Source organism: Anabrus simplex, chromosome 5 (assembly GCF_040414725.1).
Source record: "Anabrus simplex isolate iqAnaSimp1 chromosome 5, ASM4041472v1, whole genome shotgun sequence".
In the NCBI taxonomy this organism is placed as follows: domain Eukaryota; kingdom Metazoa; phylum Arthropoda; class Insecta; order Orthoptera; family Tettigoniidae; genus Anabrus; species Anabrus simplex.
Window position 1 is genome coordinate 442650457 of NC_090269.1, and position 17575 is coordinate 442668031.

The 17575-nt window shown below is 36.5% G+C and overlaps 1 protein-coding gene across 1 annotated transcript in view; it reads left to right on the top strand.

The window, feature by feature from the left end:
• LOC136874627 (zinc finger protein 664) overlaps window positions 1-17575 on the top strand; it is a 110135-nt gene that overhangs the window by 55744 nt on the left and 36816 nt on the right. Inside the window, exon 5 of the mRNA XM_068227890.1 lies at window positions 7171-7253. Within this exon, the coding sequence (XP_068083991.1) occupies window positions 7171-7253 (83 nt within the window). The remainder of the gene's footprint in view (window positions 1-7170; window positions 7254-17575) is intronic.

A 17575-nucleotide genomic window follows, 5' to 3' on the forward strand; every position in this document is an offset into this window, starting at 1 on the left:
AACAAGACCAGCAGTTTTTTAAAATCAGGAGTTTATAGGATCAAATGTACCACCTGTAAAAAAACCTACATCGGGCAAACCGGGAGAAACTTCATTATCAGATACCACGAGCACACTAACGCAATAAAATACAACAAGTTTTCAGCCATCGGCCAACACATGCAAGATTATAACCATAATTTCACCAATATTGAACAAGACATGGACATCCTCGTATTAGCAAACAAGGGCCCTTTACTGAACATAATGGAAAATTACTACATACACCTAGACCAATACTTTAATGCCAGTCACAATCTCAATGAAATCTCAGAGAAACCCAACATACTCTTCGATCTATTTATCACTTTCCTCAGAAACAATAATGCAGCCAACCTAAACTCAATCCTAAATTTAATCAAAGGTACTTTTCCAAGACAATTACACTTTCTCCCGCACCCTTCAGCCCCACCTTAAGCCCTCTTCCTAAGCCATATTTCATTTCAATACAAGAACTTACTGATTTCCATGATTATAATTTTTACAACACCCCATTTATACTTTATTCTTTGTTAAAAACCTCTTATTATGTATATTCCTTGTATTATTAACTATTACCATAACATCTCATTTCACTTGTTATTCTTTAAAATAATATTGTCTTAGGATTTCGCCACAAATGATCTTTGCTCCAATACGGCTGATGATGACCCCTAGATGGGTCGAAACTAGTACCGTATAATTTTGTAATCTTGTGAATATATTGTATTGAAAAGGTGGAAACATTTAAGTTATTATTATTATTACTTATATATTGTTCAATACGGACCAAAAACATGAAATTCATAACCATCAACCCTGTCATATGCTTTCTCTAGATCTACGAAACAAACACAACTGCCTATTCCTCTCGTAGCATTTCTCAATTACCTGGCTCATACTGAAAATCTGATCCTGACAGCCTCTGTGTGGTCTGAAACCACACTGGGTTTCATCCAACTTCCTCTCAACGACTGATTGCACCCTCCCTTCCAAGATGCCAGAGAATACTGTGCATGGTATACTAATCAATGAGATACCTTGATAGTTGTTGCAATCCTTCCAGTTCCCTTGCTTATAGATAGGTGCAATTACTGCTTTTGTCCAATCTGAAGGTACCTTACCAACACTCCATGCTCATTTTACTACTCAATGAAGCCATTTCATCCCTGCCTTCCCACTATAGTTCACCATTTTAGGTCTAATTTCATCTATTCCTGCTGCTTTATGACAATGGAGTTTATTTACCATCCTTTCCAATTCCTCAAGCATAATTTCACCAACATCATTTTCCTACTCCCCATGAGCTTGGCTGTTTGCAACACCACCAGGATGATTTCCTTTTACATTGAGAAGATGTTCAAAATATGCCCTTCACCTCTCCAATGATTCCCTGGGATCTATTATGAGTTCACCTGAATTATGCAAAATACTGTTCTTTTCCTTTTTCCCTCCCTTCCTAAGATTCTTTGTTGCTGTCCAGAAAAGTTTCCCTGCTGCTTGACCTAGCCTTTCCAGGTGGTTACCAAAATCTTCCCACGATTCCCGTTTGGATTCAACAACTATTTGTTCCGCTCTGTTTCTTTCATCTGCGTACAAATCCCTGTCTGCATCAGCCCTTGTTTGGAGCCATTTCTGATAAGCCTTCTTTTTACGTTTACCAGCTGCTCTCACTTCATCATTCCACCAGGATGTTCGCTTTTTCCCATCTTTACACACAGTTGTTCTTAGGCATTCCCTTGCTGTTTCTACTACAGCATCCCCGTATGCCACCCATTCACTTCCTATATCCTGAACCTGCTTACTGTCTACTGTTTAAAACTTCTCACTAATCATATCCATGTACGTCTGTCTAATTTACTCATCCTGGACATTTTCTACCCTTATTCTTTTTCAGACAGATTTCACCTTCTCTACCCTAGGCCTAGAGATACTTAGTTCACTACAGATCAGATAGTGGTCTGTATCATCGAAAAATCTGCGGAAAACTCATACATTCCTAACGGATTTCCTGAATTCGAAGTCTGTTAAGATATAGTCTATTATGGATTGGTACCCCTAGCCTCCCATGTGTAGCGGTGAATAGCCTTATGCTTGAAAAATGTATTCGTAACAGCTAAACCCATACTAGCACAGAAGTCCAGCAAACGCTTCCCATTCCCATTAGCTTCCATATCTTCCCCACATTTACCAATCACCCTTTCGTATCCTTCAGTTCTATTCCTAACTCTCGCATTGAGATCGCCCATTAGCACTATCCTCTCCTTGCTGTTGACCCTGACCACCATGTCACTCAATGCTTCATGAAACTTGTCAACTTCATCCTCATCTGCACCCTCACATGGTGAATACATGTACGCAATTCTAGTCCTAATTCCTCACACTGACAAATCTACCCACATCCTTCGCTCATTTACGTGCCTAACAGAAACTATGTTGCATGCAATGGTATTCCTGGTAAAGAGCTCTACCTCAGACTCTGCCCTTCCCTTTCTAACACCTGTCAAGTAGACTTTATTGCCCCCAATATTGCCTGGCTAAGCCCAGCCAGTGAGTGAGAGATCCCGAGGTGGACCGTTCGTTCCTGGCTTTCTGTTTTCTAGAGGCATTTAAGGGTAAAGGAGTTGATGACCAAGCAAAATAAAATAATTGAAAAACAACAGTCCTACATTTATTAACATAAGCATTTCTCAACAAAAATATCCATGCTGGATTATTTTTACAACAAACTTTCGTAATATCTCATTCTTCAGTAGCATTTATGAACCAAATGTATTTCTCGTCCTCCATTATTACTGTTTTTGGAATGAAAATTAACAAAGAAAAATTAGTCCTTTCCTGCCTTTAAAAATTAAAGTATTTAACTGAAAGAGTCTAAAGACTTCAATAAAAGTTTGTACAAAATTAATAGACAGTTGTCTCGCTTATTATTCCACAGGAAAATTTGCTAAAGTTTCCATGAATTTACAGTAATCTCAACACGTGGTCGAAATTGAATTCTGATGAATCTCAGTATTTAAAGTGTATAACATTTGTCAAAAGAACCAGTAGAAGCTTTGGTGAAAATACAAAGTGAATTTCAAAATTTTATAATTAATTGATTATTATTAATATTTTTATTATAATTATTAGTAATAATCTCTAACCTTATCTGTGTAACATTTTATTTTATCATCACACGATCGTGTTTTATAACTAGTGTATCTCACTAAATAATTCACATGGCAATTATAATTCACATTCTCAAATAATTATTCTTCAGTTAATTATTATTGCTCATTATCACAGAATTTAAATTAATTATGCCATTTGTGAACATTTAATTGTGACATTTGCATAGCATTCAAATTTTCAAATTAATTTAAAATGTTTCAGAATTTGAATATAAACGTATTGGAAAATTTCTTATCCACCTGTGAGTTAATTAAAATATTAATTTACAAATCGCTTGCCTTTGCGGAAAAATAACGAGACAATCTTTCCCTTAAATCTTAATAATCAGCAAATAAAATCCTATTCTAGTCTTCCTTGACATAAACTCATTAAATTTTCCTTAAGGTGCACAAATTAAATTCTCATGGTGGCACACAACATTGAACACAATCTGTGTCGCCATAAATGCACGACCAGATTAAATCAAATTGAACAATCAAAAGACATGGAAAATATTCATATTTATAACACACACACACACACACACACACACACACACCACATTCACACTAGGTAACACGTACTTTTTAAATATACATTATTTAGAGCGAATCCTACCCTTACAAGTTTAGTCTTTATTTTTAAGGATGGTCACGTCAACAGATTGCAGAGGATAAATTTAGTGTACGGAAAATACTCTTTCTTCAATAGTGGCTAGTGATCAAAATTCGTGATATCACTTGGGTTGAAATGTTCCTCACACAACGATGGAGATTCATCTAAGTTTCTGAAATTTATTTGAAGATTCCAATAAGATTCCATAATCATCACCATCACATGAGTTACAAGTTGCAAACATCGCGTTTGTGAGCCTCAATCACATTATTATTATTCCCAATCCGTGAAATACATACACAACACGTGCTCCACTTACAATAAATTCCATTGTGCTCCTAAAGACACAACAACAAGTCATTCACCAATAATAAATTCTCCAATTAATAAATTACATAATTAACATACCGCAGGATTGCCGTATTTCAGGCACAGCATGAACTGAGCACATTAAATCTCACATATAAGGAATCTAAGATGAGTTATAGCTCACGACCGTTTAATTCCATTTTAACCCGATCTTTACTTGATTTTATTATTATCCAAGTGATTATTATATCTATCAATCCTCATGAAATATCATAAAATTAGATGACTCGATCCTGAAGAATACATGTGATCTTAAAATGACACTAGGTTCGATCCTATCTCACAAATTGTACACGTAACTCCAGATCCCAATTAATTCCAATATCACAGGCAAATAAATAAAGTTTATCGCATGGTCAGTGATTTTTAGATATATCTAACTCATATGCATGGGAATTCACTCAAAGACAGACTACACATCTAATCTAATAGGTTCCAAATTTCAGTCACACACATGAAACTGGACTACCATTACACCTCAAGAAATGGAAAAATGAAATACAACAAAAACTAATAGATCTACGATTTAAAGAAGAAAGATCCTCTAGCTTTACAAAAATGACAAAGAAAATAAACTTTTAAATGGTACTCAAGTTTTAGATGAGGTTCGATCCCAGGTGGTAGTCAGTCATTCCGGCATTTCCCCGGTCAGTCACCTTCTCCAACCAGATATGCCTCACATACTTAGAAGGTCATGGAGACATGGCAGTAGGCGTCCCACGATTAAATCAAGATGCACTTTGTCAAGGAATAATCCATCTTGATGTGCACTGCGATCACCGGGATGACTTCTGTCGTGTTCCGGAAGTGCAGGCTGTAACTGAGATGACAAATATTAAGATATATTCACACACGCAGAATCACTGAATGTTCTCCTGGATAAATACACTTAACTTGGATCTCCTGAGTTGGAATTTACTCCATAAGAGTTAACAAATAATTTTCACTAAATTCTGCAGAACGGACGTCTGCTCGCACGGCAAAGTTCTCTCCCATGTTGTCACGATGACCAGCAGAGTGACAGTAGAGTAGACCAGAATAATGTAGATCAGAGTAGAGAGTGATTTACTTAGAGCATGGCTTTTTATATCCTTGGCTTGGGAGGCGTGTACCTTTTGAAGACAATCATTGGTTCCCGAGGTCTCTTATAATTGTCTATGACTGTTTGAGAAGCTTGCTGGCAGTCAGGTCGTCTGCGCATGGGAGGCAAGAGACACAGGCTCGTCACGTGATTTACCTCGCCCTTGGTCGAACGTGGATCAATACATCGCCCCTCTGAATGACGAAGAAAACTGGTTTGGAGCTCGCTGACTGCTTCCCAAATGACAAATATAGGTCCCGGCGTACAATAAAACTTTTAATGTTAACTTGTCGTAAATATTCTCAAGATCACCAAATTTGAAGGGGACATTATAATATCCTATCTCTTCCTTGTTATCTCCCTTTACCCGAATATCACTCACTCCTAGCACATATTTGCTGACTCAGCCAGTTCTACTTGCTTTCTTCCATGAGCTCCATTAATATTGATAGCTCCCCATCGAATTACATTTCGTTTGCCAAGTTGTTTCCAAGGAGTCCCTCGCCTGTCAAATGAGAGTGGGACTCCGTTACTCCCATAGGTCCGAGGCTTGCTTAAAATGTTCTGAGCTCGGTAAATTCATGAAGCAGGATGCTACCGTACTTGCACATAGTCCAGGTGAGGATCTCTCCTCTAACGGGTTATGGACCACTGGTGAATTGTATAGTCCTAGCCGCCTGAGCATAAGGAGGGCCATGACACAGAATATGTCCGAGATGCCCACTCCCATTCCATAGCAACTGGTATCCCGACTCTCAGGACCACTTACTAGGCCACTCAGCCATTGCCCATGGTTCACGAACTAGGACGTGCCTACACTAACCCACAAACATGAACCACAATGATCACTATTTCTCTCATAAATTCATAAAATATCTAACCATGGATATGTTACACTGTAGGTGTATTTCACTCCATACATTCCACTTTTTGGGGAATAATTTGTAAATTGGAAAGTAGGCCTAATTGAACAATAGAAGTTGGTATGTATGATCCTGAATAAGAGCTAACATTAATCATCTTCACTTAGTCACTTTGGTTTTTGTATACAATGTGAAAACTCATTTCAAATTATGTTTCTTCCTTTTTTAATAAGAAAGTAATAATTTTTTGTGCGCAGTATTCTGTGAAATATTTCTTGTCAAATGCAAGTCACATGTTTAAAGTCTTGGAAGTATATCAGGCTCACATACGAAACTTTACTTCCATACCTTTTAAACTGAGGTAGTTATAAAAAATTTTTTTACAGTGTTCCACAATCCATTGAACCATGCCTTGCATTCTGTGCATATGATGTCCTATTGTGGGTTTGCATCAAAATCGTTAAGTCTTATATTTCACTGGCAGCTTGAGGCAAGAATACAGTTCAGGAGGTAATTCACTGATGAATTATGTATTTATATGTTCTCAAAATTGTCTGTAATGGACTGTTCCATCACAATGACTTGATTGGATACTTACTTGTTCCTTTGTATTTCTCATTTTTTATATTGGATTACATTTTTATTTTGCAGATATGAAACTGACCTTGTCAGCTGTTTTGTGTTTATTTTTTACAATTTGATTTCCGTTGCACTGACAGAGATAGGTCTTATGGTGACAAGGGCCGGGAGTGGGAAGGAAGTGGTCATTGCCTTCATTAAAGTACAGCCCCAGTATTTGCCTGATGTGAAAATGGTAAACCACTGAAAACCATCTTCAGGGCTGCCGACAGTGGGGGTTCGAACCCATTCTGATAGTTACAAGACCCAGACCGCTCGGCCGCTTGCTCAGTCTTGTTTATTTACATGTTTGCTACATCATTGTGTCACTTCTTAATTTGTTGTCTAGGCCATACAGTGGTTTAATGCATCCTTCTATGCCCCCCTGTCCTATGTCAATCTTTCAAATTCTGTGTAATTAATTGATATGCTTTCTGTATTTCTTACTTATAGGCCTCTGTGAAGGTTAAGGATGAAATATTCATGGAAGAACAAGCAATTCATCAACTAGTCCCGTGTGTCAAAGAAGAAAACCAGTAAGTACAGTTTGTTAACCTATCCATTGGGATGCTCCGAGGCCAGTTATTGATTTCCATTCACTGCGTATTATTGCCAGTTTAATTCTTTATTTTACAACTGTATTTCTTAGGAAGCTACCATATTTTCTTGCATAATTAATGCCCTTGCATAATTTATGCATCCCTATCTTTTTGGGTCCAGAGTGGAGAAAAATAAATGTTCACGTATTTGAGCAAGTATTCGAGTAATAGTGCATCATATAAACTCACAGTAATCAGTTACACCAAAACATATGGGAATAGGGCAGTAGGCCACAAGTTTTCTGCGTCCGAATGCAACGTGCGCTACCGTGGTTACCTTGATAATGGAGAAATGCTCTACTTTGAACATCCATCACACAGCTCTAGATGTGTTTTGAGATAAAAATGTCATCTACAGTACTCATATAGCAGCCTACCTATTGCAAAACTGGGCAACGTGCTGTTGTCAGCCAGTAGCAAATACCACTGCACTAGTTCAGTGACAGAATCAGTGCTGAAGTGACTAGTGACGCTCTATTCCAGTCAGGTACAAATGTATTTTACAAGTGTTTTGGGTACGGGACACATGTTTTCTGTGATTTCAGAATTGTTAATCCACAGTGAGCATTAGAGTAATAGTGCATCATATAAACTTGCGGTAATCAGTTACGCCGAAACCTATGGGAATAGGGCAGTAGGCCAGAAGTATTCAGCGTCCGAATGCAATGTGCGCTACCATTGATACCGTGGTGACGGAGAAGTGCACTTTAAGCGACCAACAAGTCTCGCAAAACATCTTGCGGACTAAAAAGTGGGAAGTTTTTTATAGTAGGGGAGGATGTGCTTAAATGTGCAATTTTCTTATGCAACGCTGGATATGCCGTTTCTCACGAAAAGCTGTATTTTAAAGGACAAGAAATAGCTGCTGTGCATGGAATCAGTGTCTCAGATTTGAAGGTTAGCCGAGGCTTCATTCATTTTATGAAGAGAAATGGACTTTCTCTTCTGCGATGAACAACATTATGCTGAATGATTTCGACCAAGTGATTGATTTTCATCGCTTCGTGATTGAGAAGTGTACAGTGAAGGATTATTTGCTCTACCAAATAGGAACTACAGGTCAGACACCAATCAGTTTCCGTATGCCGAACAATCAATAAGAAAGGGATATCGAATGTTATCCTGTGCACTACAAGAGGCAAAAAACAATGATGTACTGTATGCTTCCTGTAACAGGTGCAACTTATGTTGTTCTAAAACGAAAAACAATGCCTTAACGGACCGGGTATATTCAAGGAGGGCGCGCCTAAGAAGACCAGCTGTTTAGCATGTGGTATGGCGAAAAAGACCAAGGCGTTCGAGGCATATCTTTACATTCCCTTTCAGAAACTTATAACTTAGTCTGTAATAAATGTTTCTTCACGATTCATTTCTCAAAATCTTGAGAAAACAGCCCTTTTTCTTATGAGATGTAATTGGATGCAGTTTGATCCAAATTAATATTTTAAAATAAAGAATATTTTATGTATATGCTAAAAATATTTTTTAAATGTTGAAATGAAGTATCTGTAGCACACATTGTTTGCCTGGACTTTGTAGTTATAAAGCCAGAACCTCGAATAACACCAATACACACCTACAATATAACACACTGACACTGACCCAATAATGTTTTAAAATGTTTCCAGTTGTTTTCCACACTTACAAAAAGTTATTTTAAAATATGTTTTGCAGTGCACACACCATGGCATCCTTCTTGGCATGTGGTACATACAGTTCTTCAGCTGGTCTATAAAGGTTAAAGATTAATAATAATAATAATAAGAAGAAGAAGAACCTTATGACGTGAGGTGGCAAGTAACCAAGTGCACTGTCCAGCTCCATGGCTGAATGATTAGCTTGCTGGTCGCAGGGTTCCCCGGTTCGATTCCCGGCAGGGTCGGAAATTTTACCCATCATTGGTTAATTTCTCTGGCATGGGGGCTGGGTGTATGTGTTGTCTTCATAATAATTTCACCCTCATCATGATGCGCAGGTCGCCTAAGGACATAATTTCAAAAGACCTGCACCTGGCGAGACGAACATGTGCTCGAACAATCCCGCCAGTAAAAGCCATACGCCATTTCATTTTAACCTAGTGCACTCTTCTCAGTTTTATCATTTGTATGTTTGGTTTGTTTGCTAATTTACAGTATCTCCTTTCCAAGTGGATAATTATTTTGAATGTTACCGAGCACGATAGCTGCAGTCGCTTAATTGCGGCCAGTATCCACTATTCGGGAGATAGTAGGTTCGAACCCCACTGTCGGCAGCCCTGAAAATGGTTTTCTGTGGTTTCCCATATTCACACCAGGCAAATGCTGGGGCTGTACCTTAATTAAGGCCATGGCCGCTTACTTCCCACTCCTAGCCCTTTCCTCTCCTGTCCCATCGTCGCCAAAAGACCTATCTGTGTTGGTGCGACGTAAAGCAACTAGCAAAAAAAAAATTTTCAATGTTGCTTTCCATTTCAAGTGATACAGCCATGGGTGTTTCTCGTAAATGTATGACAAGTTGCGAATTGTAGTCGAAAAGAACTCTGAAAATCACTTGTTAGATTTATCAGATTTCTGGAAAGGAGATGCCGTAAATAAGGAAACAAACAAACGATAAAATTGAGAAGAGTGCACTACGTTACTTGCCGCCACATGTGGTTTATGTTGAAACGGCAACAGCAGACTGCACAGCTCGGCGATAAGTTTAGTGCGGGCTGGCAAGCACGAGATGGTGCTCTTCATTAAATGTGCTGCACTGTACTTGTTTATGATTATCAATCAATCAATCAATACTGATCTGCATTTAGGGCAGTTGCCCAGGTGGCAGATTCCCTATCTCTTGTTTTCCTAGCCATTTTCTAAATGATTTCAAAGAAATTGGAAATTTATTGAACGTCTCCCTTGGTAAGTTATTCCAATCCCTAACTCCACTTCCTATAAATGAATATTTGCCCCAGTTTGTCCTCTTGAATTCCAACTTTATCTTCATATTGTGAACTTTCCTACTTTTATAAACACCACTCAAACTTATTCGTCTACTAATGTCATTCCATGCCATCTCTCCGCTGACAGCTCGAAACATACCACTTACACAATAAAGAAAGAAAAAGATTATATGCACATTTTCAATACTATATATTACGTGAAAATTTTACATTTTTGTTAAATCATCACGTTTTATGTAGATCTGGTACCGGTTTCGACAAGATTCCGTGTCATCATCAGCCAAGGACAAATTACACAAAGACAAAATACATTGATCATGACTCCCATAGTAATATCACAATAATAGTTCAAGAAGTATACGTGATAAAGTTAAAATGATATTTACATATACAAGCTGATTGTCAGTAAGATAAAAATGGTTGTTTTTCTATAGGGTGTACACCTTAGTATTACTAATTGAAAGAATGACTAGTTAAAAGAAATTTATTCTACTTGTAGCAAAAAAGAATTATCAGCTTTTGATCTATGTTACTTCTATCTGTTGAACAGTCGGGTTCATTTTATAATGGCTTTATGACGATGTTTGACAAAACTGTAAAATTTTCACGTAATATATAGTATTGAAAAGGTGGATATTATCTGTTTCTTTCTTTATTGTGAATCTTGAATCAACGCGGAACCTGAAGAATCAAATTCTTAATGTTAAATAATATAGCCAACCAGGCAAAGAGTAAAGCTCATTATTATATGAGCGTAAGAATTAAAATAGGAATATTAATCAAAGACATAGACTTTATTAAGAATCTGACTCCAAATTTTCTAAAGAACAACAACAAGAGACACGTCTTACCGCATCAATATAAAGTCCAGTATAAAACTAACAAATTATGGCTTAGAAATGTACTAAAATTTCTACATAAGAAAAAAATCACTCTTAACCCTTAAATTGGCAGAGAAAAATAATTTTGTGTACAAATAGTTTTATACTTTTTATTGCATATATTGATGCTAAGGAATGTGAGAAAAATATTTTTAAAAATTTTTGAATTCCTTAAACCCACTTTCTTGTATGTGCCATTTTTGGCACATTGCTAAATTGTAGATAATATAACCACTGTTTTGTGTGTGCCAAAAATGGCACATTGCTAAGTATTAGAGAAAATAAGGTAGAGGAAAAATCAAAAAATTTTAGTCAATCATATACTATATTTAAGAACTTCATCGTAGTAGAATTAATTTTATTAAACATTGCAATACTTTACATAATCAAAAAACATAAAACATAAACCCAAAACAAGGTATATGCCAAGTTTTGCCTAAAAAGCACTGCATACAGTAGTTTTTAGTCTGGAATTTTATATTCACTGTTTCATCTTTTCATCTTTTTCATCTTTTTCACAACTTACAACTTACTATTTCACTGTTAATTTTACAATTTCACAATTTATTGTGAAATCCTACGAAGCAATTACTGTTTTCCTTTAAACATAATCTTACTTCGCACTTACTGCACTGGATTACTGATTTTCCTTTCACACAATATCTACACCTCCCTCTCGTTGTATAAACTGGGAAGTGTGCAATAAAGTCATGACGGACATCTTCTGATGGTCTTGGATCTGATGGCTCCTTTATTGTCTTCTCTAGGAGGTTCAATTTTTTTCATATTTCTTCCATTTTCTCTCATTCTGTTACATTTCAGAAGACACTGATATATTTCGTATCGAAACTCTTTCAGTGTCATCTTGTTTTTGAGACCATTCAGGCGTAGTTCTCTCCTCTGTAACAACCAGGCATTATTGAGGCAGGTGTCTATCAACTGTGCAAAAATCTGAAGATACCAACGTTTTGTTTTGAGCCAAATTCTATAGAGTGCAACTAGCATGCCTGCAATGTCAACACCACCCATATGGGTGTTATATTCTTTCACAACATTTGGGCAATCTACTTCAACTCTTTGTTTCAGTTCTTTTGAGTATCTCTTTACTTTACTGACAGGGTAAGCATCAGCAAAAGAGCTTATTGTCTTGCCATCGAACAATGTTAATTTTTTCCTCTTCTGAAACAATCTGACTGATCGATCCTCTCCCCCTTTCCTTTAGCTCTTTCTGATCAGGCAAGTCGTAACTTTGTGTTCTGTAGCTGGCTATTACTCCAAGGCTGAAAATCCCAAATTCATTTCTCAGGTAGTGAATCAAATCTACTGAGGTGAAATAATTATCGAAATACACTATTGATAAAGGACTATCGACAATAGATTTACATAGTGCTATCACAACTTTTCCTCCAAGACCAAATTGAGACACCTTTTCACTAAAAGTGTACCCAAGGAATGTATTCTCACCACCATACAATACAAAATCATATACGATTCCACTGATGCCAGCCAAAACAAACATTTTAAAACCCCACTTCTTAGGTTTTTTCGGACAATACTGCTTTCTAGAACCTGCTTTCCTTCCTTTGTATGGAATGATCATTTCATCAATTGAGAAACGCTATTCTTGGGGAATAGATAAACATCCCTGTCTAATAATATCACAGACTGGTCGAACTTTAAAGTATCTGTCATCATTCACATCCTCATTGTTCACAAAATGTATGAACCGTCTTATCTGTTGGTATCGCTTTAGACATGATATCAGCTACTCCTGAATACCGAAATTTGTGAGACCAGTAGTCAGTGTAAGAAGGCATTGAAACTATGCCCATCAATATTTCGATTGCAATTATGTCACATATTTCTTCTTTGGTAACACCGATTGATTTGCCTCTATTTTATACCGAATAAACATTGGTATTATAAACAATCAAGTCCACCAAAGTATCAGAGAATAATGTTTTTAAATATTCGAAAGGAGTTTTGATTGTATCAGGAATTTGCAGGTCCCTACGTACAAAGTCTGGTTTATCAGTTAAAGACCCAGGTCTCCATTTGTATTTATCTTTGGGTACAGTCTTTGATTTTATTTTTCTGGTAGTTTTCACTATGCACTGTTGTTTTTTTCTTAGATCTTTCACAGATTTGTTAGCATTGTCTTTGGATGTATGGGACATTTTGTTAGCAGGTTGATATCTAGCAGGCGGTGTGAAACTTCTTCGTTTTTTTTATAATGATCCAGTTAGTTTTATGCTGTTAGAAGTAATAGTGCAATTTGGCTCAACACTTTCATTGTTGTTACTTTTTACTGAACGTGTTATCATACCTGAAGTAGAAGGTGATTCCTTGGATGAATTAGAAACTTGTGCAAAGTCTGAAGCCAGTAAACCTGGATGATTAGAGATAGGCACACTTTCCGTGGATTCGGCTAACGACAATTCATCAGTATGAATAATGTTGGCAGCAAATGGAGAAATAACAGCTTCAGGACCTGTCTCACAACAAGATGCAACGGCCTCAGCACTACAACCGGCAGCCACCAGGCCAGAATCACCAATACTTCTACTCAGTTCACTTCCCATGATATTGTGAGGAGATGGAACCACTACTGGAATCGAATTGTCACAAAATGTATCTTCCCCAAATTCTGTAGGTTCATTTATTTTTGAAGCAATACCATCTGTTGTGTCCAAAAAGTCATATTTATCAAAACTGTCAAGCATTTCCACAAGCTCGTCTGGAAGAAATGGTGGAGGTGAACTCACATTGACACTATCAGATTCACAGTCACTTGCAGTCTCCTTATGGGCATCTTCCAAAAAATAATGAAGTTCATCCTTTTCTTCGTCATCAAGATCTGAACCAATGTCCGATGATCCTGGCTCAGGAATTAACGCCATTATTCTCCTTGTGTGATGGGAAAATGCCTCATTTTCTTCCTAAAATTGAAATGAGTATTGTATAGTAAATGTTACATAAAATATGTAACTTATAATATATGGTTTCTGTCACAGAAAATTGAATAAAAAAGTTTGAAACAGAGGAGCTATATTGAACATTTCAGAAAATTCTAAAACTTACAGGTATTACTGAATATTTGGCACTGTGCCATTTCTGGTACACTTGTACAAATAGCAGCTCTCTCGTAAATTTGGTAATGTGCCAAAAATGGCGCGCTATAATTCAAATTATAACTACTCTAATTTAGTGTTTAGAAGAAAATAACAAGCATTAGCCAAAATTCTAAACCTTCTTGCTTATAATTTGACAACTGGAAACTATTGTTTTAGCTCTACGAACACGATTTGAAACATATATTTACCTGCTGTCTAGGGTGACCGCGCTTTCTCTCCGCCATGTTCACTCAAAGTAGATGCAGTACACAGTTGCACCGGCAGATGGAGACATAACTCTTTCCACGTGCTGTAGAATGTCCGACAAATACATAGTCTTAAGGAAATATGCAAAGCTTGACTTGATGATTTGATAATATTTTTTAAATATTAGTGTGCAAAAAATGGCACATCGTCAAGTTAAGGGTTAAACAACCGATTATATGAAACTCACCTCGAAGTTGCTACGTTGTTATCAGACTCACAATGGAATATTTTCTAAGAGAAAGTCTACAATAAACTATCCACTTTACTTGTTCAAAAACAGTCCACCTTAAACAACAAGTTTCAAACCCTTCTTACCAAATCTTCTACAACCAACAAAATACCCAATAACTCGATCAGCCCGAATACCGCTAGTCACCCCCTAACCGAGTTTCATCTCCCATTTATCAACCTATCTAAGGCAACATTTGGTGACGAATAGATCACTATTTTGTCAAAGGGCCCTAAGCATAACTGGCCTAATTATAATCCATCAAATGTTGCTAAAAAACTAATAATAGAAACAGAAGCAGCAATCCGAAAGATGCCTTTTGACATACAGGATGAGCTCAGACACGAAGCTAATAAACAATTAAAGAAAACCTTTACGTCACCTACCCCGAACATAACCAAATCACAACTCGAAGATAGAAAAAAGATCATTCAACTCAAAAATAAAATAAAAAATACCCACACCATTGTTACGAAGGCAGACAAAGGAAATACCACTGTAATAATTGATCAAACAGAATACATATATAAAACAAAAATGTTTTTCACAGACAGCACCTTTACAATAATCAACAAAGATCCAACCCAAGCTATCCAACGGCAGCTTAAGCAGACACTTAAAAGTACATCTTTTCTCCTAACTGACAGCAAAAAAAGTAAACTTATTAAAATGAACCCAGGACTACCCACCGTAAAAGCACAACCTAAAATACATAAAACTGATGTCCCAATATGCCCTATTCTAAACTATAGACCTAGTCCTTTGTATAAACTAGCACAATTCACTCAACAATTCCTTAAAAAACATTACACTTTTCAGTCAAAAAAATATATAAAGAATCCATTACAACTTATTATACAGCTTGATGACTTTACACTTCAACCATATCACTCTTTACACTCGTTTGATATCACTAACATGTACACAAGTATTAAACCAGAAAAACTTTTGCAAATTATCCCTCAAAACTAACACACCCATAGTCAACTTAGTCAACTTGAAATATCTGATTTTATGTCTATATTGAAGCTTTTAATTAATAATAACTACTTCACATTTGACAAAATAATATACAAGCAGAACAGACTAGCTATGGGTTCACCAGCGTCCAGAATCTTAACAGAGATATACTTAGACTTTTTAGAACACACAAAAATAGACAATAATGCAATATTTATCAACATACATCTCTGGTCCAGGTATGTGGATGATGTATTCATTATTATGGACCAACATAGTATAGACGCAGCTACTACTCTAACACACCTAAACACTATCGATGCAGACATTAAATTTACGCTAGAATCCAAAGTCAATAATGCCATCAATTTTCTAGATCTCACTATCACCAGGCTTCCTTCTTCTTTTGAATAAAAAATTTATAGAAAACCCACACATACTGCAACAACAATAAAACAGGACTCTATTCATCCCCTTAATCATAAACGGGTCACCTACAACAGCCTAGTACACCGAGCATTCAATATTCCTATGTCGAAATCAGACCTTAATAAAGAATTAAACACCATACGCAATATTGCATTTCATAATGGCTACAATAAGAATTTTATAGAAAGTATAATTAGTAAGTTCAGGCATCGCCCAAAATCTAACCTACTTAAAGAAGCAACTAAATCAAAAACTTTTTCAACTTTTACATTCAACTGTAACATCCATAAAATTACAAACATATTCAAGAAACAGAATATCAACATTTCCTTCAGAACCAATAATAGAAACCTAGACATTTTACATAACTCTAACTTAATTAACACTTCCAACCCTTTTGATAAGTCAGGTGTCTATAGATTTCATTGTAACGACTGTCACAGTACTTATTTCGGACAGACAGGTAGATCATTCAAAATCAGATACACAGAACACGTAAACGCAATCAAATAGAGAAAATTTTCCGCAGTAGGTCAACATATAAACGACAATAAACAAAAATTTTATGGCTTAGACCACGATATAGATATCATTGAATTAATAAAGGCCCCGTACTTGATTTAACTCAACAATTTTATATTTTACTTGATCAGTACCATATTCCAAATTTTAATCTCAATGACCTTTCTGAAAAACCCATTTATTAAAATATTGAACAATCTTAAAATACCCAAAAATCAATCAATCTTCAAAACTATACATAACACACTTGTACATATTACGCCTACCACCGTCTGCGCCCACCCTATTATAGCTCCGCCTCTACCGCGCTTCCCCTTCCCCCTACTTAGAAACGCCACCCCTCCCCATCCCCTCCGAAGGTCCGTCCCTCGACATTTAGTCTGTCAGTTCCTCCCCGTTACATCTGCTATCAACTTGGCACCTGAGGTGAGTCTTCTACTCCTTTTCCTTTAATAATATATTTTTCCGGGTTTACATAAATCTAAATCGCGTCTCATTTTCTTATAGGTTTTGTCTAGGTTCAGGACCTTTCTTGATTAACTTTTGTATTTACAACTCGCATCATAAGATCCTTTCTGCAAGTACCAATTCAACAAGAACCTCGGCTACTTTACTATGTTCAACCTACTCCGTAATACGATATAAACAAACATATCAGAGTAAAAACTGATATATATAGAACTTTCCAATGGGCACTTTGCTTGTCAAGATCAACTTGCAGTGACAACTAATCCATCTTGGTTACATTGGACAATACACTAAAATTCTTCATTTGTCAAGTCCAAGTTGAAGCCCCATTAGAATAATTTTTACTTTTTATTGTGCACGTATTTATATGGATCACTCATGACTAAGTGTTTGTTCACTTCTTTTAATATGTCAAACATCATCATAAAGCCTTTGTAAAATGAACCCGACTGTTCAACAGATAGAAGTAA